At 37.8% G+C, this 25,747-nt stretch overlaps 2 protein-coding genes across 4 annotated transcripts; one reads left to right on the top strand and one right to left on the bottom strand.

Moving 5' to 3' along the window:
• The first annotated feature begins 36 nt into the window (after window positions 1-36).
• lgals17 (galectin 17) lies at window positions 37-6,871 on the top strand. Of its 2 annotated transcripts, XM_012856363.3 has the most exons (7): window positions 38-142; window positions 1,065-1,108; window positions 2,314-2,679; window positions 3,011-3,101; window positions 3,465-3,643; window positions 3,925-3,975; window positions 4,293-6,871. In XM_012856363.3, the coding sequence occupies exons 1-7, from the start codon at window positions 117-119 to the stop codon at window positions 4,373-4,375; spliced, it is 840 nt and encodes a 279-aa protein (XP_012711817.2). In that variant the 5' UTR covers window positions 38-116; the 3' UTR covers window positions 4,376-6,871. The 2 variants fall into 2 exon arrangements, with proteins under 2 accessions (XP_036001368.1, XP_012711817.2); XM_036145475.1 differs by lacking the exon at window positions 1,065-1,108 and having other exon boundaries at window positions 37-142.
• Window positions 6,872-8,011: 1,140 nt separating this feature from the next.
• vps52 (VPS52 subunit of GARP complex) lies at window positions 8,012-25,724 on the bottom strand. 2 transcript variants are annotated; one of them, XM_012856359.3, is made up of 20 exons: window positions 25,588-25,724; window positions 24,604-24,685; window positions 23,098-23,150; window positions 22,296-22,371; window positions 21,852-21,919; window positions 21,434-21,609; window positions 21,012-21,162; window positions 20,454-20,554; window positions 20,091-20,223; window positions 19,635-19,692; window positions 17,908-18,041; window positions 17,517-17,672; window positions 16,917-17,035; window positions 15,278-15,401; window positions 14,704-14,799; window positions 14,328-14,435; window positions 14,058-14,123; window positions 11,925-12,036; window positions 10,315-10,433; window positions 8,012-8,628 (listed from the first exon to the last, which is right to left on the bottom strand). In XM_012856359.3, exons 1-20 carry the CDS (start codon window positions 25,681-25,683, stop codon window positions 8,482-8,484), a joined length of 2,175 nt encoding a protein of 724 aa, XP_012711813.2. In that variant the 5' UTR covers window positions 25,684-25,724; the 3' UTR covers window positions 8,012-8,481. The 2 variants fall into 2 exon arrangements, with proteins under 2 accessions (XP_012711813.2, XP_012711814.2); XM_012856360.3 differs by having other exon boundaries at window positions 24,604-24,682.
• Window positions 25,725-25,747: the final 23 nt, after the last annotated feature.

Here is a 25,747-nt window from a genome sequence, read left to right as displayed (position 1 = left end):
TTCCTGGGTGTGACTAGTCTCAGTCTCAGCTGCAAGGATCACAGTCACACATTCACCAAGAGCAGCAGCAGAGTACAGAGGTGAAGGACCACCTAACTTTCCAGAAAGTAAACACAATGAAAACCGGCCAAATGCGACTCTGGTAAGAAATGCATTTCAATTATCTCCATTTTTGTAACTGATATTTTACAAAAAAAAAATCTCTTAAAATTTTAAATATTTCATTTTTATTCTCCTCAAATTGTTAAATGAGCTTGCTCTTTTATTTTTATTTATTTTTTTTACACCTTTTTTTTTGCTCCTTAAAATATGGAACAAATTTGCGTGCAGGCTGCAGGGAAAAGCATGTTTTCTGAACAAAAACATAAGAGGCAAAGTTTTGCACCACGTTAAAGCTCCCCTACTGACCGCATGGGGCGCCCTTATAAGTTTCGTTTCCCTGGAAGCTGAAACTTTCAGGCGTGAAACCTAAAAGTATGCATTACAGACATAACACATGCTATTATCCCATGAGTTTAATTTACTGTTACTTTCATTTCTTCTGTTTGGCTCTTAGGTATTGGGCTGACGAATAATTAGATGATGAATACATTAAAAAAATGGTTATATCCTTGATACTTTCAAAAAGAACTGTAAGATTTGGATGCTTTACAATAAATTTGTATTTATATATGGATTATAAAAACAATATATAAAAAATATAATTTTCACAGCTGGACTTTACAAATCTGACATTATGTAAAAAAGACAAAATGTTTGTGAAACAACAACAACAATAATAATAATAATAATAATAATAATAATAATAATAATAATAATAATAATAATGTGTTTTACTTATATTAACTTTAGTCATAGGTGTCTATTAAATAGATACACATTTTAGTTATAGATTATATTGAAATGTAATCCGTATTTTGCGTTTTCATTTAGTTTAATATTCTTTGTAATTTTGAACATGCAAAACACAATCAAATCAAATGGCAGATAAAATGAAAGCTGATTTTTTTGTTTTGTTTACAGCTTCTTTTGTTATTTAATCTGTCTATTTGTGTGTCGTTTAGGGTTTTCATTTATCTAAAGTGTTTCCTTACTGGCAAGTTAGTTGGTGAGTACTTGCTTGTGACGTGTGGTTGGATTCTTTTTTTCATGTTTGTTCTTAAACAGATTTCTACATTGTCTATTATCTAAGGCTAATTATATTAGACAATATTAGATAAGCAGCAATGCTAGTTTCCCATAGATGTTAGTTAAAAACTGACAGGAAAAGTAACAAAAACATGGGCAAAAATGGCCACTTAATTTTTTTTTTTGAAGCTAACGAAATCTTGTTATAGATGTACTAAATTCGGGCCACACCTATGTTCTTTATATAGGGGGGTGGGGTTTATAATGCCAGTTTGGTGTTGTACAAAACAGAAGATTAGTTAGTAGAAAAGAGTGTTTTAAACACACAGCATAGAGTAAATTACAAACTACCTGTCTACCTCTCTATTACGAGTTGCAACTTTAATATGTGTTTTAAATTCCAGTTGTTATCAATATTTTAACTTTATAAATACAATTCCAGTAATTTTACAACTATCAAACTCTGACACAGTCTAGGAAAGTATGGAAGAGAAGAATATGGTAAAATATTTGTATTTACAGATATTCAACATTTTATTTTACATCCATCCATCTATCTTTATGTCTGTTTAGGTAGAAATGTTAAAATATTAGCAATATAATCTGTTGCCCACAAAGTTGAACTTGTTTTGTTTTTAGACACTGTCCAGTTATTATTGGGGTTTGAGTTTCAATAACGATATCAATAAGAAGAGTTTTTGGCAACAGTTTCCTATTGAACTCGTGTATTTACTTTGAGATGCCAATATGAATTAGTAGGAAAATTGAGTGTGGAAACACAATTTTAACATGAAACATGTTTAAATGATCTGCTTTCACTGCAAAAAGGGAACTAAAAATTAGTAAAAATGTCTTGAAAGTAGTGTATTTTCTTTGATTTGAGAAGGTAAATAAGACTATTTGCCAATGGAATAAGATTTTTGCCCGCATAAAATAGGAACAATTCATCACTATCATCTTATTTCAAGAGCAGAATTGCTAATTATTTTATTTTAGGGGTAAAAATACAAACTCCATTGGCAAATAGTCTTATTTAGCTGCTCAAATAGAGCAAAAATACACTAATCTCAAGAAAATTTTAATTGCTTTTTAGTTCCCTTTTTGCAGTGTTGGAGAACCTTCTTAAAAAAAAAAAAGTAGATGACAAGTAGGAAACACCTACTGAATATTTATTCCGTCCTTCAGATTCTTCAGCTCTGCCCTCCGGTGCCCACCCGGTGCCCGTCATGTCCATGGTGGGGAGCGAGGTGGTCCTTCCCTGCAGCTGGAAGGGCTCCCAGGAAGAGGTGACCCCGTCTGCCTGCCACATCCAGTGGATGTCTCCGCCACACACCGTGTTCGAGCAGCTCGGAGACGAAAAGTGGCAGGCAGCGGGATTTAAGGGCAGAGTGGAGGTACCCCAGGAGAAACTCGGCTCCGGGGACTGCTCCCTTATCATCAAGGATGTTCAGATCGGAGACACGGGGAGATACGAGAGCTTCATAGTGGTGGACGGAGTGAGGTCCATAAAAAGCCGGGTCCTCATTCAGAGTGTCAAACTGTCTGTCACTGGTTAGTATGAGATTAGGAGATATGCTTTTATTATTTCTTCTACACTGTTATACAATTTTCTTTTGTTCCAAATGTCTTCATGATAGAATATTTCAAACTTCTAAACTTCATATAAACATAAAGTACAAATATGGTCATTTTCAAAGTCTTCTGTTATTTTCTACGTTTTTACCATCACTTGTTCATTTAATCTATCTTTTCTGGTATTCATCCTGCTCTAGAATGAACAGTTTTCATCTATTTAAAATGTATATGCTATTTCCCCATCATAAGCCCTATTTAAATATATTTTGTATGCCTCTTGACATTTTTGCTTTTTCTACCTTTTCAGACCACAAATCCACGAAGTCTCATAAACCAGGTGATGACCTGGTTTTGGATCTCTACACCTCCCACTCACTTGCCGTGGTCTTCCAGAGCAGGTGAGCTGATTGTATCTAAATATATATATATATATATATATATATATATATATATATATATATATATGTATGTGTGTGTGTGTGTGTGTGTACACATTTGAAGAAAAAACCTCCCACAGACTTTGGTTTGAACTTCTTAGTTTTCCCTTGGTCACCACCTTTATTTTATTTTCCCTCAACAAAGACATGCTTTGCTATGTAAACTAGCACTAGGCATCCTGTAATGATATTCAAAGCAGGTTTTGCACAGTACAACCTGCTACAATAATAGACCTAAATGTATGATCAAACCCAAATATCAATTTAATATCTACAAACACAATTTTGTGATAAACTCGTTTATATTTTGCCGTGTTGTACCAGGAATAGCTCAGAGTGGGTGACCCTGTGGAACCGGGGGGATGGAAACAATGAACGCCTGATAAAACATCCTCAGCTTGAGCTGTTAACAATAAAGAACCTGCAGTGCTCAGACGAAGGAATATACAAAGTTTTGGATGAGGAGGACCTCTCCGTCAGCACCGTTCAGCTCTACGTAGATGGTGAGAGAACAGATTTACGTGAAGGTTATAAAATTTACAGCGTTAAAACAAAAGTTGTGTTTCTTATTTTGGCTTCTTAAAGCCGCAGACTGGTGAGCCGGAAGCTTAAAATGAACAGCGCCAACATATGGCAATGTTAGTTGCTAATGAATTATTGTAATCAAGCTAAATTATCATCCATATAATTGGGTTACTCTAAGTAAGTTGTTGGATATATTTTGTTTTAATGTGAATCATGCTTTGCATCATAATCATCCCATATTCACTATTTTTGCCTGCAGAAAAGTCCTCGTCTTTCAGACTGTTTCAAGGGCTGGACAATACTCCAATAGGTGAGAATATGTGAATTCTGAAAGTCAACCGAATCAAGCTGACCTTAGTACCTTTACAACACACTAATTGTCTTCAAATGGAAGTCATTTGAGCACTTTAAAAAGTGTAAGGAAGTTAATTTTCTATTTTGTAGCTTTTATGCCTCATTGTCAAATTTCAACATATTCACACAAACATTACATATAGTTACATCTTAAGGACAAATTCATTTGTTTTTGTCTGCGACTACGCAGAGGAAGGTTAAGGTGAAAGAAAGCTCTGAAAGAAACCACTTTAACTGAAAAATAACAATTTGTCTCTGCTGCTGTCTTTTCAGACGCTGCTGCTACAAGCAGCTGCTCAGCTCTTCTCCTCTTGTCTGTTCTGCTCTCATGTTTCCAAATTCCTCATCTTCACTGAGACACATTTTTCTACAAAGCAACTGCCTAAACAATTTCTACAGAACATCCAACATTTTGCACCTTATGACGAGCAGACAGAGCGGTTTCGAACATTCGGCCCCCGTCTGTGTACGTGCTAAACAGACGGGTCAAAACTGGAGAGCAACAGCAGAAGTTTGTAGCTTTATCAACTACCCTGGGCGTGATTGGTTCCTGAGTGCTGATAGTCTGAGTGAATATTAAAAATGTTATGTTAAATTGATGGTTTGCTAATGTGTTCAAGATTTCCTACAAGTCATTTAAAAGAACAGCCAATGATTTCCTGATGGATGAAAAATATTCCTTCATTATGACAGTCGCTTTAGCTGTTTAATTCATTATACAGTTGACAGTTTCTACAAAAAAGCTGCAGGACAGCTGCGCTAAAATCTGTGTCACAACTGCCCATTAGATTGTAAAGATGAAGCCTGGAGAGTAATCCCTTAGTTAATTTTGATGTGTTAAAACAGATGCCTAACCTCTAAAACACATTTGTCCTGCAGCTTTGATATTAGTCGATGACCAGTGGAAGCGTCTGTTCAAAGTGTTTCACTATCCATCAGCAGAAAAGTTGTCTATGTCTTCGAACTAATCTTTAACTCATTTGCAAATGATTCATTTAAAAAGTTTCATAGTTACAGTGTTTTATGAGCCACTGCTTGTAAGTTGTCTAAGTAAAATTGTTCTTAGTTTATATGGCACGTAGAAATACAGGGAGCTCTTTGTGTCTACATATTTAATCTTTGCCTATATATGGCTGTTAAAAAGGTGTTTTGGCTTTTTTTTTGCTTCCCTAAGCTCTTTGTAATCAAAAATGCTTCAATTGTGATTAATCTAGGCAAAAAGCATAACTACTTTTCCGTTTTGTGAAAAACTGTAGTCACAACAGAGATTCATAGGGAACATTTGGACATTTTGAAGTGTGGTTTTGTTACAAGGTTATAAGCAGTTAATATCTCACCCAAGGCTAATGAGTTATCTTCCGTTAATAAAAGCAAAGACTAGGTCGTCTGAAGTTATCGACTAGTCTGAGAGGAGCCGAGAAAAATATTGTCTTCTATGGCCTTAAACAGGAGTGACAGAAAAGTCAGCGGTTTATGTGAACGTTAGCTTATGAACCTTTCAATCATCAGCATGTTTGCACATCGAATGGTTCCTCGCATAGAAGCTTATTTACAGAGGAAATGGAAGCTGGAGGCAGCGCGTCACCAATGTTCCTCCCTGTGAAACGTTCTGAGAACAGAGAGCGTTTGTTCTGCTGGAGAAACTTCACGACAGAAAAACACTGAAGTGGGGGGAAAAAAGCTAAAACAGTCTTTTGTTTTATAGCTTTTTTTTCTTAAACACATCATTGCTTTCCTGTCTTGAAGATCTGGTCCTTAACGGTTCCGTTCTCAGCACGTTTCCCATTGGAAGATGACTGGTGGCGCACCACCTCCTCCCACCGTTTCCTGTGTAAATAATCTTCGTCTTTCGTATAAACTGCAAATATAAGAATGGTTTAATGCAGTGGTCCCAAACTCGAATCCTCGAGGATGGGTGTCCTGCAACCTTTAGATGCGTCCCTTGTCCTACACACCTGAATCAAATGGCTACACTGCTTCACTAAGTAGCATTCAGTCAGGCTCTGCTAAGAAGCTAATATTTGAGTCAGGTGGGTTGAAGCAGAGACACGTCTAAAAGTTGCGGGACACCAGGCCCCGAGGACTGGAGTTTGTGACCACTGGTAAAGGTTCATGAAATAACGTTTCTATAAACCGCTAAGTGGATTAATGCAGCAGAAGTCCATTTTGATCTTGGCTCCTCCTGGACAAGCTGTTGGCTTCAGCCTCCAGGACAACTAAAAACTAAAAACAAAACTAAAAACACCAGCAGAGTTACAAACTGTGATGAAAACATTGACTGCTTATAGCTTTTTAACAAAATCTCACTTCAAAAATGTCCGAACGCTCTATTTAACAATCTGACATTAAACTGTGAAACTTGGTTTGACTTTACTGGGAAAATGCATGAAACCAGTTGTGTAAACTAATATAAAACAACCCCAATGTTATTATTCATTAATTAACTGCATTTAAACGTGTAGATAAACAGCTAAAACAAAAGTGATAAAATCAGTTTCTAAAGGAAGAAACCAGATCCATGATTTAGAAATGTAAACATTTTCAGTATTTTAACAGCAATGCAGTTTAAACAATTTGTGACTGTATTAAAATATTTTTTACGGGTTAAAAAGAAAAATCAAACAAACAGGATTGAACGGATGGGTCCTGTACAACTTGCACGCCTCATCCTGAACTAACTTTTTGACCTAAGGCTGAATTAATGTGAGAAAAATATCAAAATATTAAAAAAATGGAAAAGTGGAATCTGAGTAGTGACACGTTGCAAAATTTTTTTGTTTTCTTGTAGAGGATGTATGTGTAGGGGATGCATCTGTTATTTAATTAAAAACGAATAAAGAAATACAAGAAAACTGTTTTGCTTTTTAATTGTTCATTTTCAACAGAATGTTATTTTTACATGGAAACGACCTCACACACATGTTCACACCAATAAATGCAACACAAACGACTCTGGAGCCCAACAGAGGAACAAAGGCATGCAGCAACTTGAAGAAGCTTTCTGTCAGGGACTTTCTTCACACTGAAACAAAATACATCTTCTAAAATAATCGCCTTTCTTTGTGTCAACAAATCCGGTTTAGAAAATGTTTACTGGTAATTTTGCCTCTTTACCATTTTGTGTAATTAGTACCTGCCTTGGGGACGTTTCATTCCCAATTTGATAAAAGATTTTTTTGTGATCTGCTCAAAGTCATAAAAAAAGTCTGATAAATAATAAATAGTATTGATTAGATATAAATATATACTGGCAGGAGGTCCCTTAGTCATCTTGGTTTGATCAGGGGATCTAATGTGTCTTAATTCATAGGAGATGACTGTCTCATGGGGAGAATCAGAACCTCAATCAATAAAAATATCAAATTGTCAGAAAATAATATTTGGTAAAGGTAAATGTGAGATTTGGGAAATTTCATTCAGGGAAATAAACTGATACCCAACGGTTAAGAGCATAATTACTTAATATGGTATGCAATGGGAGCAGGCTGGGATGATATGAGGATACGTGTTGGTTAAGGGGTTAATTGACCAACAACTTCAGTAAATCAATCTGTTACCCTGCAGAAAGGTGAGCAGTTCAGTTTTTCTAAAGATTAATGCTTTCAGGAGGCAACGATCAAAAGATCGAGACCTTTAAACAAGAACTGGAAGTCAGTCAGCAGTGTTGAGAAATGCTTTTTGACTTTCAGTGTAGAAATGGGATTTGCTGACATGAAGAAAATGCTCGTCCTTTAAGGGTCAGTGTCACTTCTCAGCGCAGTTTTTCAAGTAATTTGCAGGAGCTTCTCTCTACCCAGTGCAGTGTTATGAATCATGAATGAACACAAGCGTTTCCTCCATCTCAGGAAAGCCAGATAACGCTCTTTTTAGAAAACAATACCCCATTCGCTACATATTTCCACAAAATTCAGAATGCCAGCCAAGAGGACGCCTATTTGCTGTCAAAGTATATATCTTTCATTGTTCCATGATTGCAGCCCAGTATTGTGTTCAAATATTTCAATAAATAGGGGGGGAAAAAAACTAGAGTTTAATTATATAGTCTAAATCTAGAAGATATTTTCTAACGCATAGATTTAGCAACGGTTGAAAGATCAGAATGTTGGTAGTTTATGTTCATATCACTTTTGTTTCTTACTGTGAAGATTGAAACAAACATATAGTCAATTTTGGCCATGTATAAATAAAATCTTTTAACATTTTAAAGTTCACAGGTACATAATGTGTGTTTTGTGGTTTCTCAACTGGAATATATGCCTAAAGTTCAATGAGGAACAGTCAGACGTAGAGATGAAACCACCTGCCCTCTAATCTGTGATGCAACTTGTTCCAGACGGGGGAAACAGACGTAAGAGGGCTTTCAGACTTCGGCGAGTCTTAAAGAGGAATGATGAAGTGAGTTTTGAAGGATCGGCGCTCCGGGCGTCTCTGCGGCGCCTCCCACGCAGAACGCTGCGCCTCGTTAAAAGTTGGGTTTGTGCTTCTTCACCTCGACCATGAGGTGGTGGAGGTTGATGAGCTCGGAGCGGACGGCCAGGCTGCGGAACGTCGGCTGGTTCAGGATCTTGTGGAAGCCGTGGTAGTACTGGATGAGCTGGGTCAGCGCGCCCTGGGGCAGGAGAAAGAATGAGAGGCTGTAAAGGTTTTCAAAATGACTGTGCAGCGCTTGTTTCCTCCCGAAAGAAGACGGTGGGCGCTTGATCTCTGCCCCATCGACATGGTTTACCAGTGTTTCTGTGGAAACAATAAATTGACAGGATACATTGCTCATACCACACATCTGCTCGTTGATATTTATTTAGCTTAAGGAACTTCAGCGTATTTTAGACAAGTTGGCTGTCAGTAAAAAGAGGTTTGGACTAACGTGGGATCCTGTGGAAAAGCTTTTGTTTTTCAACCTTTTCGTTCCTTTCAGCAAAGCGTCTTTGACAAGACAAAAAAAAGCAAAGAAAGACCCCTTAGATCTTCGTCTCTTCATACTGGTGGAGCATTTGTTCTACAGTTGAAACTAGATATTTACATCCATGATATAAAACACAGAACTGTTTTATTCTCACAGTCCGACATAAAAAAATAAAATAAAAAATCACATCACCTATAGAATTGAGATCTGGGCTTTGTGATGGCCACTCCAAATCAACAACTTTGTTGTCCTTAATTTAACTAATATTTCCGCATAATTAGCTTTTTGATGAAAAATGCCATCGTCATGATGGCATTTTGGGAAATGCACCAGACTCCTCCTGCAGCAAAACACCTACAGACCATACTGCCACTCCTTTACTACAAAGTCGGTACATTGTTCTCAGACTCACAGCTTTTTCCACCGACATGTAGCAATGGTCACTACAGCCAAACTCATTTAGGTCCATCAAACAGCAGGAAATGTCTACAAAAATCAAGTTAGTGTCCTGTTGTTTTTATTTTATTACTCTAACAGCTCCACTCAGTGACATTTCAGCCCATGTCTGTAAAGGACCCTTTTCATTATGGACACTCTTGTCAGGTTCAGCCAGCGTTTTCTTGTTTACTTCTGTGTTTATTCTGAGGTTGATATATTTCACACAAAAACACGTTAATTTTTGTTACACCTAACCTTTCTCCTTCCTGAATGGCATGATGGCTGAACATCACCTACCTATTTATACTAGCGTATTATGGGTAGTGCCTGCAGTCACCTGGAAACTGGACCTTAGGATGAATCAGACTTCCTCATGTCTTGGCTAATGCATGTGTTAGAATATTTAAATATGTTTTACTATCTCATTAAGAGCTGTTTTCTGCTTTTCTTCTGCACGCACACTTTAGGTTACACCACACCGGCTGTTCAAAACCAGCTTAGGCTAGAATGAGCCATACATAAATTATACTGATAACAAGCTAGGCTGGTGGTTCTGCTTCGGTATCTGGAGGAGCCAAAGGTTCTAAAGGTTCTGCTTTCTGGGACTTCTTTCCTGCATCTCATCAGATTGGTAGACAGGAGACCCCAGCACTGGTATTTTGTATTATTTTCCTGATAAACCTTAAAAAAAAGTTGATTCTTAAGTAGTTGTAGTGTGATATTTACAGAACTACTTAAAGTTAAAAGCCTTCCCCTGGAGTAAAGAACCGGGGGAGCGCCCTAGAGAAAAGCGTTTCATGTGCAAGCTTAAGACTTTAAAGAAAGCACTAAAAACATCTATCTGTGTTATTATTCTGGTATTTATTAAATAAAAAATGATTCTGGTGAACATGCAGCACCAACTGAAGCAGCCCGTGGGGCCTGTTTGGATAACACACCTGCCGAGTTGCTCACCTGAATGATGCTGGTTCCGTTTTTGAAGTTAGTGAAGGACCTCATGACGTCTTGACTCATCGACTCCACCGACTGCTTCCAGGTGCCGGAAAACCCTCGGACCAGCTGAGTGATCCGAGCTGAAGACAAACAGTCCTATTATGCACTGCAAGCTTTTTTTTTTTTTTTTGGTTTGTTTTCTTCATTTGTCTTACAGGGAAGAAATGGACAGTGTGGTTAGGTTTCTTTGCATTCTCTGCCTTATGATGAACTGCTGCCCTTTTCCATTCTGCTTTCATATACGGCAGAAACAAAAAAAACAGGTACCAGGTTGTGGCTGTGAGGGGAAATGGTGTGGTTGACAAAACAATACACAGAGGATGTGGGACGCTGATGTGCCTCTACGATTTCGGACAGACGGGCAAAAAAACAAAAAAAAAAACCCAAAAAAACTGCATGGACAACAGAACGCTTAACAAGGAAGTGGCTCATTGTTTCAGTAAAACAAAACTGAAGGCTGAAATGAAAGAAATTGAAAGACTGTAATAGAGTAGAGTGAGACTAGCACGGTGTAATCTGATAAAAAAAACATAAAGCTTCCAAACTAAGCGATAATCTAAGAAAGCCATGCTTGTATAATAATTGAATTATTGACACAAATAAACACTAACACCAAAAATTATCTGAAATTTGGGTCAGGCATTTAAAAGATCCCAACAAAAAAGAATAATTTAAGATCCTTTCTTTTTTGACAAAGCTTATAGTTAGAGTGGCTCATGTTACCCTGAGCTACCTCTATAGTTATGCTGCTATAGGCTTAGGCTGCTGGAGGACATCAGGGTCTATTTTTCTCACTCTACTGAGTTCTGCTGTTCTTCAGTCTACTGTTCTCCAGTTTTGCATTGCATTACATTGAAATGACTATTGTCATTTCAGCTTTTAACTTTTTGTTCTCTCTTTTTTTTTCTCTTCATAGTAGGTACACCTGGTCTGGCGTTCTGTTAACTGTCACATTATCCAGAGAAGATAGATGAGCTGCTATTACCATCTAATGTAGAACAGATTACTGGATCAATGTGTGCTTCTGTGCTTTTTTGTCTCTCTTGTTGTGTCTCTGCTCTGTCTTCTCTAACCTCAGTCGGTCGAGGCAGATGACCGTTCATACTGAGCCCGGTTCTGGTTTTACTGGTGGTTTTTCTTTCCACTGTCACTTCATGCTTGCTCAGTATGAGGGATTGCAGCAAAGCCATGTACAATGCAGACGACTCTCCCTGTAGCTCTATGCTTCTCCAGGAGTGAATGCTGCTTGTTGGGACTTTGATGCAATCAACTGGTTCCTTTATTTAGGACATTTTTGACCAATCTGTATAATATGATTGATTTTGACTTTGTAAAGTGCCTCGAGATGATATGTTTCATGAATTGCCGCTATATAAATAAAATTGAATTGAATCCCAAAAAAAAAACAAAAAAAAAAACAACAACAGCTAAGTCATTCAAAGTTTAGACTGCATGGTTTCGTTTTAGCATCTACAGAAATAGCACAAAGTGTTCTGGGTGAGGCTGGCAGCTATGTCCTGCGTCATCAGCAACTCTTCACAGGAAGTCGTGTGTTGCAGCATTTCTCTCACCTTCTTCATTCTTTAGTCGGTCCAGCTGCCCTTTCTCCATCAGCGCCTCGGCCTCCTTCACAAAGGCAATCATTCCTCCAAAAGGAGGGGAGAGGATCTCCTCGATAAACTCCTGCGAGGTGGGGAGGGAGGAAAAGTACAGGTGAACCTTTAAAAGTTAAGTCGCCTGAAGAGAAGGATTTATTACAAGACGTGAGCCTGAAGCTTATATTTAATTTCCTGTTACACAGAGCCATAAAAAGGTATCCTCGCCCTTCACAGATTGCTGCCGTTTTGGAATTTTTGTCACATTTAAACGTTTCAGATTAAGCTAATTTTATAATCAGACAATGGTAACCTGACTGAATACAAAATGGAGTTTCAAAATGATGATTATTATCATTAACAGGGGAAAAAAAACAGCTATCCATACAAACCTGACCCCATTTCGCCCGACTCTTCTGTGAAGAACAGCATTAATTCAACCATATTGGAACGGTGTGTTTAGGGTCTTGCTACAGCCTCCCATTAGTAATTAGGCCTGGAATTTGACTCCTGCCTACAGTTAAATTTTCTTCACCTGTTCAGAGGAGAACTTGCTGGTGTCCTTTGGCTCTTTGTCCTGCTATTTAATCAGAGTGCTCTCGTGTTTAGGATCGAGGACCGATCAGTCGGTCGGATATTCCCTTTCAGGATTTTCTGGCAGAGAGCAAAATTCTTTCATTGATTACAGCAAATCATCCGTGTCTTGAAGCAGCAAGGCAGCCCAGAGCATCACGATTAAAACAACAACGAGTTATTCTACTGAAACGCTGCGTTGGCTTCATGCCGCTGCAACCAGACACGCCTTTAAAAAAGCTCCACTTCATCTGGTCAGTCCACACATTTCCCCCAAAGTCTTGGGGATGGACCAGATGTTTTTTTTTTATAAATGTGAAATTGGCCTTTGTGTCGTTTATGGCCGTGGAAGTCTCCTATGGATGTAATTTTTTATGCCCAGGTTATTAATTACCATTTAAACCTTGAATATTAATCTTAGCTGAGGCAAGTGAAGTCTGAAGTGCTTCAGATGTGTTCTATGTGTTTTTCTATAACGTTCTAGAGGCGTCAGCAAATGATGCGCTCCTGAAGTGGAAGGTTCATCACTGTTCCATGTTTACTACATTCATGGATAATGGATAATTATTCATCGCAGAACTCCACTGGTCTTAAAAATGGCTTTGTAGCCCTTTCCAGACTGATAGGTGTCAATGACTTTGTTTCTCATCTGTTCTTGAGTATATTAAATCCCAAGATATGATTGTGTTGCGTCGTCAGACAGGTGGTATTTAACTGATTTGCTTCAACATGTCACATCTGGGTTTGGCACTAGAAATAGCTAACAGCTAACAAGCTAACAAGGGGGTAATTACTTTTTCACATCAGGCAAGGCTGGTTTCATTTCTTTTTTATATTGTTGTAATATTGCAAATAAACAGCTTAGTGGAAAAACAAAGTTGCGTTAAAATAACACAATTTCTGTTCATTTTAAGGTTTACTAACCCTGGCCATTGATTGAAATAATTATTAGACCCTACTGGGTCTTACAAGGCAGACAATTACAAATTGAGATCAACAAAAAATTTTAATAAAATAAAAATGAAGAATTAATCTAAATGAGCTGGGTACTTTTTACAAATAGACCGGTTCGGTAAGGGTAATTTACTACCCCCTGCTGGACTCCACAAAAATTGCTACTTTTAAGGTTAACTTGCATATTTTGCCTCAAATTTTTGCTGAAATTTGTCGTTTTCAAGGTATAACCTTAAACCTAAAATTTCTTTAGACCAGAGTTTTCTGTATTTAAAAAAAAAAAAAAGAACATTTGTGTCATACCCCCGCAACCCCACGAGAGATTAAGCGGGTCAGAAAATGGATGGATGGATTTTACGTCATTAAAAAGAAATATAGAACTGAAATATAGAACTACATACAATTATTGGAGTATAAATTAATCGTATCTTCAAAATAGCTAATGAACTAATTAAAAAGGGTTTTAATTAAAAAAAAGTAATATTTTTATGGATTCTTTAAATTTTAACTGTTAAACTCTCCGAAATACAGCAATGCGTTTTTATTCAAATGTGAATAAAGATAAAAACAGTCAGAATTTACCTGCGTTCTGGCAAGGAGCAACTGTTGAAAACTTTCCACCTCTTTACTGTCATCTGCTGCCCTCTCCTGGACAGATGAGAATACAACAACAACCTAACTCAGCATTGAAAAGTTTGAATTTAAACAAGTATCACAGATATTCCACCACAAAACATGGGACCTGTGCTACATTAAAAATATGAAATGATGTACAGATGTATACAGAACTGATTTTTCCCTGTAAAATAATCCAAACGGCATTTTCACACAGCGGCGATGTGCCGTACCCACCATCAGGACACCGAGCAACATGTCATAGTTGTTGATGAGGAAGATCAGTTGGTCTCTCCTGGAGGGAAACTCTGCGGCCATCTTCAGCACAAAGTTCTCAACATCAACCTTTAAAAAAAACAACAACAAAAAACAATTAATTTCTGAAAAACTTTATGCAATTGAATAAAAACTTGCTTTCTTTGTTTTACCCCATTATGAAAACCTGTCAAACAACCACACCTTTGAAATTTTTAATTCACAAATATTCTTAGGTAATTTTAAATTTTGAACCATTTTGCTCACATTGCACCAATATATATGTAAAGTCTTTACAGTACCAAAGTGAAACACCTTTTGGCAACAGAGAACGACAGAATAACTGTGTCTATGTTACCTGGAGCTGGCCCAGGAGAGTGTTGGTCCTCTCATTAGGAAACGTTTGGTTGATGCTCACGATGGCCGAGGAGAACTCTGCATACCGCCGCGTGATCTGAAACCAGCAAACATTAACCTCACTTTGACTTCGAACCCTCATCATCATGTGGTCAAATTTAGTTTTAACCACAGGCCCATTTGCATGAGCTAATGTCTGGTCTCATGGCTACGACGATGTTCATTCAGGAAATCAGAATTTAGATTTTTTTTTTTTTTTGCCAAGATGAATGTTGTTTTCAAAACCCTTATTTTAAAATTGTTTGCATATTCTTACGCCGGAACGTCACTGCTGTCTTTGGCCAAAGATTAATGTGGTCACTATGATGTTTAATCATTTGCATACACAAGAGATTAAACTGCACAAAACATTTTCTGCTATACTTTTTCCTTCCACTCAACTTTCCATTAATATGGCTTGATGCTGCACTCAAAATTAAGCATTTAAAGGCTTAAAGCTAATGGTTTAGTGTGTAATGAATCTTTGGATTTCACTTTTTTAACTGAATTGTGTCGTTGTGTGTGTGGACACGTACGTAATGTGGTCGAGTGTCCAGCACTCCCAGCTTCTGAGGGTCCGTGTTTCTGATGCTCTGGATGTTCATCTCCAGAAGGAGTTCAAACCTCGGCCAAAGCAGCTCCAGCACGGCCTCCCAGTACCTGAGAAACAATCCAGACTTTGATCCTTTTGCAGCCAGTGTCAGAAATGTGCATTATGTATCCTCTTCTCAACTAGACCGAGCTTTAATGTTAAATATGAGTTAAGAGATGATACAGCTACACGCTGTTGCTGGGTTGGCACAGTCCCTGAGACTAAGGTGAGAACATAAGGTGCGTCAGCAATGGTATTCTGTCATTTAGGCTGTTTGTCCACTTGGATGCGACGTTTTGGGAAACAATAAATGATAATTTCTGAAACCTGGTCCCAGAGTGGCTGCATTTCAAAACGCAGGTTTCATTTTTACCATGCAAGTGGGGAGTGGTGGCCTAGTGGGAGTGGTGGCCTAGTGGTTAGAGCGCTGCGCTTGGGTCCCGGAGATTCTGAGTTCAACTCCCACAGACTGCCACTCTGGGTCCCTGAGCAAGACCCTTAACCCCAGATTGCTCCCCTGGCGCCACACAGTGGCAGCCCACTGCTCCCCAAGGGGACGGGTTAAATGCAAAGGTGAATTTCTCCATTGTGAGATCAATAAACTTTTTTTAAACAATCGTCGATTTGTCTCCCTCTGCATGCGCCTCACTCACAAATAACAAAGATGGCGCTGTTGTCTGCGTGTTTCTTTAGCAGTGTCGGAGCGCCTCCAATGGGCCCAGCATTCCTAACTATAGCCTTGTCAGCTCTCGTGTGGCCACACATTTTTTTTGTTAATCGTTTATGAAATTTTACCGCGTTCATCTCTGTGTAGACAAGGCCTAAAACGCTAAGAAGGATCCCTCTAATAACCAGATGCTTCACTTAGATTAGCTCTGATATCCTCTCTGTATAATCTGACCCACTCTGTATAATCTGATTGAATTTGACTTTGTAAAGAGCCTTGAGATGACATGTTTCATGAATTGGCGCTATATAAAAAATGTTATTCAATTGAACTTTGCCAAAGATTTTATCTACAGGTCCACACAGCAGGAACTTTCTAGAAACTTTAGCTTTAAGAGGTTGGGAGTGGATGGGGGAATTATTACTCCGCTGTGTTTTACCTGCGTTTACCAGGTTTAAAACAAACACCAGCGTGCAGATTTACTCTAGAAAAATACCCTGTCAGGAGGTATTACTTCATCATTTAATAGGAACATTTGGAGGGAGTGTTGAATCATTTTGAACTGGCTGGATTTTTCCCCCTCCAACAATATAATTCAGTCATTTCAGTCTAAATTAATCTAAAACTTATATTTTCATTAAACTTGAACTGTTATAGAGTTTAATACATTGATGCATGTTCATAGACGTCTGTGGTGAAAGGGTGAGTACATTTTTTCTTTCAGATTAATATTCAAGGGTTCTAGATTCAAAATAAACCCATCATCACTTGTCTGGATCCTCCGGTTCAGAAATACAAAGAATAACAAAATCCTAAGAGCTTTGCCCTCGTTCATGAAAGAATCACTTCAAAAGGACGTAAAAATCTAAAACGTCGAATCAATATTATGCATTTCTCCTTTCAATGTGAAACTGACTTATCAAGAGCCGGGATGGTCCTCTTGGCTGTGATGGCTCTGAATCTGAGGATGATGTGGATGCAGAGAAAGATAGCGATGCTGTCGTAGCAGTCTGACACGTAGGTGGACATGCTCTTCTGCAGAGAGACACACAGCACAGGTCTAAGGCAGGTATGGATGATGGCAGGTCAAGCACAGTAAATACCCTCAAGCTCAGATCTAATCTGCTTCAATAAAGATTAAATAAAGAAACAAAATAAACTAGAATTACAGATTTATAATCTGAGAATAAAAGCCTCTGCTGCAGCTCATACGTTATTATCTTAGGCTATGTGTTCCATTTTTGCAAATTAGGATAACATGAAAAAAATTAATTGTGGATTAGCTAAACAATTAGTTTAAAACAAAGTGGAAAATGCGTATCCAGCATGCCTGAATCACAAAATAACATAAAAAACAATAAATACTTTTAGTCTTGCTTTGATTTTAACACATTCACAGAAGAAAAAAAAAAAGATTTTTCTTCATCAGAATATATGGATTCAGTTATTATTCCTTAATATAAGTACTTCTACTAATGTATATTTCTCTGCAGTGGTGAAAAGCAGATTCCCATACCAGGAACATGCTGAGCGTTTTCCCCATGATGCAGTTGAAGAGATCGAGGGCCGAGTTTCCGGTCACCATGAAGAAGTCACACAGGAAAAGGTATTCTCTGCAGCCATTGTCCAGCAGGGCGTAGTGCTGGCTGCGGAACAACGTCTCATATGGATACTGGAGAACAAGGATAATTATCACAACAAGGATTCCAGTCATTTTGACACAGACTGGTCCAAAGTTTCTCAGACTTGACTAGAAATAGAAATTATGTAACTTTACTAATGAAAAACTTTATATTTGTTGGAAAATAAGACAGGTTTTTCTGCAGAGAAACTAAGTATTTTCACAGGGTGTAACCAAAAACAACATTTTTACCCCATTTAGATTGTAATTTTAAATGCGTGCTCACCCTGCTGTCCCCTCTCTGAGCCGTATGTGGAACCAGGATGGGCCCCTCCAGCTCTGCGGGACTCAGTATGGCGCCCCTCTGGCCCAAAGTGAAGATGGTGTTCCTGCTCTTTAAAGACGGTTTAGAGAAGAAACCTGCGGCTGGAAGTCAAGGAGCGTTAACCTGGACACCGGTACGTCATGACATGACTTGTCTTGTGTTTAACTGACATTTAAAGGGACAGCGTGTAACTAATATGGCTTTTAATTAGCAAAACTCAAATATTGCTTATATAGATACATATTCTGGCAAAGTCTAATAACCTCACATCAAAAATTAAAGTATTCTTATAACTTTGAATTAGTAGTTTATAAATACATTTGACAGTGCATCCACTGGGAGGCGCCATGTTGCCTTGCTATTTCTGATTTCAGAAGCCGAAAGAAGCCAAACTTGTCAGCCACACGCGTTCTCCATCTCTGTCTCCTAAGAGATATAGACTCTCCTGAGAGTCTATATCTGCGCAGCTATTATTACCAGGTGGAGAGAATTCCTGAGGAAGCGGGGATTTAAAACTGATGCAGAGATTGCAAGCTTTCAACATTTAATTCAACATTACAGTAAAGTTTATTTTTGCCGTTCACTGTCTGTAATACAGCAACAAGGCCGGGTCTCTTTACTGGTGTTTCTAGTCGCTTATTTTAGAGCCCAAATAAGCGACTGCATGATCAGAAACTAGCCCCACCAAAAAAATATCGTACTTTACAAGCGACTTTAGAAAAAAAAAAAAAGAAAAAAAAAACAAGCGGACTTGACAAAAGGTCCAAAAACCAATTCACACGATGACTGTAGCTATTAGCAGTAGCTTGGTACCAAATACATGGAGGACCTGTTTACATTGTCACATTTATGATACTCCTTGACTTCTGTAGTAGTTATTATAAGCTTAACGGCGAGGTCGTTTATAATTCATTTAGCAAACCACTAGATGGTGTGCCAGTGTGAAAATCTCACACACTGGGGCTTTAGGGTAATTTCATTTTAACAAGAGCTCTTCTGCTGGAAACACTTTTTCAAATCAATTGATCTTCACGTTTTGAAACTTTTGACCTTTGCCGACAACATTCGCGCTTGAGCACTTAAGAGGAAAGACGTTTAGAGAAACTTTAAAAACCCTAAATATAAAATACATGACCAGAAATTGGAAATCTTTAGTTTTATAAATGAGAAATGAGATATTGTTAATTTACAAAGCACCTTTTGAACAATAAAGACGCTGCATACTGTCACTCTGCTGCTTCTCTTTGGGATTATTTCACTGAGACTTTTAAATCTTAACTGGCAGGGCAGTCTACAATGTCTTCCATACATGATGACATTGATGAAATGTCACTGATAAAAATATATATATATATTTTAAAGGGGATTTAAATGTCCTGAAATTGTAGGAGTTCTAGTTTCTGTGTCTTTCATTTGTGACACAATCTATAAATTCCAGGGAGTGCTGTAAAACGGGGTTACAAGATTTTATTTATTTTGTTTTTCCAAGCAGGAGTGGATCATTTTAACTGCATGAAAATGCAACTCAACTCAGATCTGAACTTAATTCCACAAAAAAAAAAAAAACATACCTTAACACCACACTGATCATGTAAAAGAAAAGATGCTGTTCTTTTAATCTAATTTCAAGGAAACCGGAGATGCAATGCAAACACAAATGTGGATGAAGACAGATTTTAAAAGGATATCTTTCTTAGCGGTATCTTCCACTCCCATCAGGTCATCTTTGTCTGCTACCTCCTCATACTGGAACAGGGCAGAAAACACTGGATGTAAACAAGCTGACTTTATGCAGCACTTTTCCAGTCACACAACCACTCACACAGCTTTACACCACAGCCACATTCACCTGGTATTACTGAAACATGCAACCTGAAGTTAAGTGCCTTGCCCACGGGCACATCGACGATTGGCAGAAGGAAGCTACAATCAAACCCACAACTTTTTTGAATTATGATTAATCTACCCACTTAGCCACGGTGGCCTAATATAAAATGAAACCCTTTAAATATAGTCAGGAGCAGCAAAAAGGGAAAAGCCTGAGCTGGACAGCCTAGAGGCGTCCCCACACCCTGACAGTCTGGGATGTGTGGGGGAACAGAAGCCACATCCCAGGCCTGTGATTTCTGGACAGATCCACTGACCTGTACTTTCAGAAGCCGACTGCTGTAGGACTTGAAGTAACTGTAGTAAATCTTGCTCATAGTGTCCACATACTCGTCCCTGATCTCCTTGGCCACCGTTCTTTCGTTAGCCAAAAGGAACTGGTAGAAAAATCTTCAGGAGGAACAAACAAAAAGGAGAATCAGTCGTTTTTATTCACTTTAAGAAAAAGGAAAAAGTATAATGTGATCTTTTGTTACATTTTTACACAAAAAAACCCCCCCAAAAACAATAAAAACATATTTGTCAAATTTAGAAATGTTTGCTGCTTTTAGGGTTAAAAACTCATGGACATTTGGAATGACCTTTTTTCAAAAGCAAGAATAGTGTAGAGAAGTACACACCTGTACTTCAGCAGAGTGTTCTGTGGGATCTGATAGTTGGTCATCGGTTTCCTGAAGGAGTAGATTTTCTGAAGAATGAACTCTCTAATCTTTGTGACCGCCTGAGGAGGAGAAAGTTCAGTTTATCAATGCTGTGAGAAAGATCCAAGCAGAAAAAAGAAAAAACACTGAAACGGGACAAGCGTACAAAGACAAACAGCGGGGGATTTATTCACTTGGATCTCAGTACAAACACAAAGTAATCTCATATAGCCCCCAATGGCTTCTTTTGAGCAGTCTACAATTTGACAAATGAGTTGAGACTCATTGTACCTAGATTACACTGAAATATAAGCTCCACATTGAAACAAGTGTTTAATACTGCAGCAAGGACTGATGTAAGCAACAATTTAAACATAAAATGGCTTTTTTGTTGCCGTGTAAAGGAAAGAAATGAAGCTTGGTAACTGCTGACCATGCAGTTCTCACCATAAAGCAAGGAGGCTCCTTTAATAAATGTATACTAAAAGTTAAACCTAAACAAAAGATACGTTTTCTGTCTCCCTTTCTGGGATTGACCTTGAGTTTGAGGCGATCGACAATGTCCTGGATGTCGGAGCAGGCCAACGTCTCTCTGAAGCTCAGCTCTTTGGCAAAGTTGATCTTTGAGTTGAGCTCGTGAAGCTGCTCCAGAAACTCCTGCTCCGTCACTGGACTTTCCAGGATGGTGCTGCAATGACAGAAAGCAACGTCAGCGTCTATGTTGTGCAAAATGACTGTTTTTAGTAGCTCAGTTTTATTACAACATTCCCATCTTTTGACTGTATTTGGGTTGTGAAACAATATGTAGTAGCTAATTTAGATTTTCTCTGATTTATTTATTTTTTTTGCTCTGATGAAGAAGAAAAATACTTGTATTTAAGATCTTGATGTCTGGATGACACCAAAACAACAAGGCAACAGTGTTACGTAGTGTTTCAGTTCAAAGCATTTGAACTTACGAGATCATGACTCCGGGCACCACCAGCTCGTCCACCAGCTGGCTGAGGTGGCTGCGAACAGCCTGCCTGTTCTTCAGCCGGACGTTCATGCTGACCGACTGCTGCTGCAGGGTCTGGATCTCGCTGCTGATGGAGGAAAGGTCGCTCTGAAAGCCACTCAGCATACCTTCCATACGCTAGGGGAAAAAATAAATTTAAGACATAACCTATTAAAAATCTATATTCTGCAACACGACTAAAGAAATAATCTTTCAAACAAAAAACTGTTTTAGTTAAGCCTTTCCTGGTAATATAAGATAGTTGCACACAAACAGAAGCATAAAATAAAGACAACTGTTTCTACTATACTTATTGTGGATTAAGTGTTATATAAATAAGCTGATTTAAATTACATACAGGTAAGGATCTCTGCTCTTACCTCCAATATGGAGTCACATGCAGTGATCTGGTTGTGCAGAGAAGCGATGTTTTGACTTTCCTTAATGTCTAACATAAAGCTGCTCAGGATGAAATGTTGCTGCTGTGGAAGGAACAAACAAACCTATTCCAAGCCTAACAAAGGTTTAGTGTACAACACAATGGAAGTTTAGTTTATTAATAGTAAATTTAACATTAACTTTGGGATTTAGTCACAGCAACATGTTTTTTTTTAGCATAAAAAACACAAACAGGTCAGCTACACTGCCCACAGAATTGATATTAAATCATATTTTGCTTGACTACTTATTTCCTATCCAATCTTTGTCTGTATATAAACAGGAAATCCACAGATTCATGTCTGCCGATGTCTTGCTCTAAGCATGAGTGGCACTGACGCAAGCCCTAAAATGATAACATGTAACATGTAAGCTGTAAAGGATACAGTCTTTAATAGATGCCTGTTCAATCCTCTGAAGCTCTGCCTCCACCTGCTTGGAATACTGACGGAGATCGACGCCCTGAAATAGACACAAAGGGAGGAGTGGAACTAATACAAAACAGGATCACATGGAAAACATATTTACTGATGGCTTTATGTAACAACCCCAGAGTTTTATAATAAAAGTGAGTGTATTAACAGTAACTGGCTTCATTTATTTCCATTCTTCATGAGACCATTATTACTGCTGTGCGGCTGCAGTGATGAACAATATGGGAAACATAAATTACAATAAGTATAAAGCTTTTCAGACCTGGTGCTAACTTGGTGCATTCTGGTTGACAAAGAAGCATAGGCAGTCCAGAAGATTTGTGAATACATTCATTTAGCAGTATGGACTAAAAAAAAACAAAAAAAACTCTCCATTTAGACCTGGTGAGATTTCACCAAGGATAACATTTTAATTTTCTGATTTGTGAAAAAGAATAAACTCTGGACCAAGCAGTGTCAAAATAAGGCACAGCAAGAAATTATTTAGAAATCCTCACAACAGCAAACTGAAAGCCTCTGAGTAACAAAGATGACCGTCTTCTTTCTTGATCGGAAACTTGAATCAAAATGCAGATTTAATAGTAAAGTAAAGAAGTCTGTGATTTTCACACTGACAGAAACAGGTTTTTATACTTTGCATATTTCCAACCTCTACAGCGGAGGTCTGTCCAGGTCTGTCCAAATATTTAAGTTGTATTGTATATTTGATAAACAGCACTTCAGTGCATGTTTGCATTTTGATGTTGACATTTACCGTTTTAAGGGCTTCTTTCACAAGATCATCTTCCAGGTTGGCCTGAATATGAACTGCAGGAGAAAAAAGTAATAATATTTAAACATCTTGCAGAAATTTAAGATCATATTGACTCTCCTATGCAATAACTTCAAACTAACTTAAATATTTATTTGGTATTGCCACTTTAAATAAAAATGCAAGAGGTTGACTACAATAAAGGGAGATCTGCAAACATGTGAGCTATATACTGTAATGTTGGTTACCCCACTCATGAGTTGTGTTAACTTTCTGGACAACTTTGAACTTAACAGTGCTGTTTTTTACATGACAAACTTGAACTGCTCACAGTTTTGCTATAAGAGTTGTGTAATGCAGTAGATCATTGTGGTGCAACTAATGTATATATTTTATTAGTATAAATAGACAGGTTTGCAGGATTGGTAGTTTCACGTTGCTCAAATGATGTTTAAGGTCAATATGCTTCCAGGCTGTGTCCAGAAGATGCTTGAGAGCAGACAAAATAAATTATTTGAAGAAACTGTACGTCCCTTTGGAGCAAAAACAACTAGTTTAAAAAAATAGATGTGTTTCAATTACCTGAGATTTTTAGTGGAATTTCTAAAATGGTGAATTAAAAAAGTGAAAAACTTTGCAGAGATTTAAATTGCTATTGAAAGGAGAACTAACGAAACCCTCCAAAGGCAAGGCATACATTTTAACGATAATGTTTGTTTACTAACTAATTTCATTAATTGATTCATCATATTATGGTGAGTGTTTAAATCATAAACTGACAGAAATATTCCTATCTTCATTTTTCTGTCAATATGGAGAGTATCTGTTTGAAAAGATAATTAGATGAGGGTTATGTAAAATAAGCATTGCTTCAACCTACACCTCTTTGGTTGCTTTGATTTTGTTTCATGATGAGTTGTTTTTTTACAGTGTAAAAAAATAAATAAAAAGGCTGACAAATCTTTTTAAGGAAAACAACATTAGCGGCTGTTGTCTTTAAATTATTTGAGCGAAGCTGCTGTCAGCAGAGATACTTGAACAGAGCCAGGATTTCTTAGAACAACGCCAACCTAGCAGTAGTTAATAGTGGCGTCAGTTAAAAATAGTCCTAATTGTCCAATTTTGGACAACAATTTTAAATTCGTTTTGATTTCTGGCAGCTAGAATATGAAAATATGTCAATGAGAGCATTTTTCGACAGTTCAGCCAAAATAAAACACAGAACAAAGAGAATTAAAACACAGCTTAAGCTGCTAAACAACAAGCTGCAAACATTTGGTGACAAAATAATAAATAGTTTTAGTTGCAAATTATGTAACGATCTATACATTATTAAATAATTATTCCTAAAAAAAAAAACAAAAAACAAAAAAAACTTAGTTCATATTGGGTCTGTGAAGATATTTCAGAATGATGAGGTGCTGAACTACGAACATGAGCTCTGATCCAATTTTTAGCCTGTGAACTAATCCAACACTGGAGCTATAAAGTAATGAACCAGTGTCTTACCGTCCACTTCATCCAAGATGAACTCATCAGTGGTCAGGTCCAGCTCTCCCAAGTTGAGGGTAGTGATCTCCCCATCAGTCTTCTGGAGAAACATGAGAGACATCACATAACCATTTCAGAAAACTTCTAGAGGGGTTTATCTCATTCAATGGTACAACTACCTGTGTAGTGTGGGGTATACAATCTAAAGCAGACACAACTACATATTTATGACTGTGAAAATCTCCTCAGATGTGTAACACATTCAATTGTCCGCTCTAGGTGGGTTGCAGGAAATCTGATTTAATATATCTCTCAACCATTGGTTGAAGCGTTGATTTAATCTCAGAATATTTTCCACTTTTGGATCCTCATCAGTACTGGTCTATATTGGTGTCAATAAGACATGCCAGACTACTACTGTCCCATTGAACTCTTTATAACATCAGCTGCAGGGAGAGCTACTTTAAAAAAAAAGACGTAAATATGTTACAAACAGGTACATCTGTTTTCACAACTGTTTCTAAGGTTGTGCGATTTCAGTTCATATTTTTGCACCTACAAAATTAGCAATGATTAACCAGTGACTGATTCGAACCAAATTAAATTCAGTTCATTTATATAGCCCCAATTCACAGCACATGTCATCACAAGGCACGTTACAAATTCAATGCAAGCGAATTATACAGACACATTTGGTTAATACGTTTTCTATCTACGAAAGCTCAGCAGATTTCATCAAGTCATTGGCTTGATTCAAAAGAATTAACGTTCTTTGTTGTTTAGAACAATCAGATAATTAGCTAAGTTGTCGATCTACAGCTGATCTACAGTGTGTAATAATGCCTCACTCTTGTCACCAAACTAAGTAGTTCACAACTTGACATGACAGTTTGAAGCCAATTTTTTATGCTAACAGGATGTGGTTATTACTCATAACTCTTGCTTGATATTTAACTGTTTCTCCTCCCCAAATGCCATCTAGTCACACAAATGAACTGTCACCTCGTCTTGTAGATACGCCATGGCGATTTGTGTTGGGTTCCCTGTTGTGTTTACGTTGGAGGCAGCTTCGACAGCACCAGATACTCCATCCGCCATTGCGGCGAATTTATGCTAACGTTGGCGATCCAAACGGAAACAAAAAACAAAACAAAACTAACGT

Source organism: Fundulus heteroclitus, chromosome 13 (assembly GCF_011125445.2).
Source record: "Fundulus heteroclitus isolate FHET01 chromosome 13, MU-UCD_Fhet_4.1, whole genome shotgun sequence".
NCBI lineage: Eukaryota > Metazoa > Chordata > Actinopteri > Cyprinodontiformes > Fundulidae > Fundulus > Fundulus heteroclitus.
Note: the sequence above shows the minus strand (reverse complement) of the source record. Positions and strands in the feature narration are given on the sequence as shown.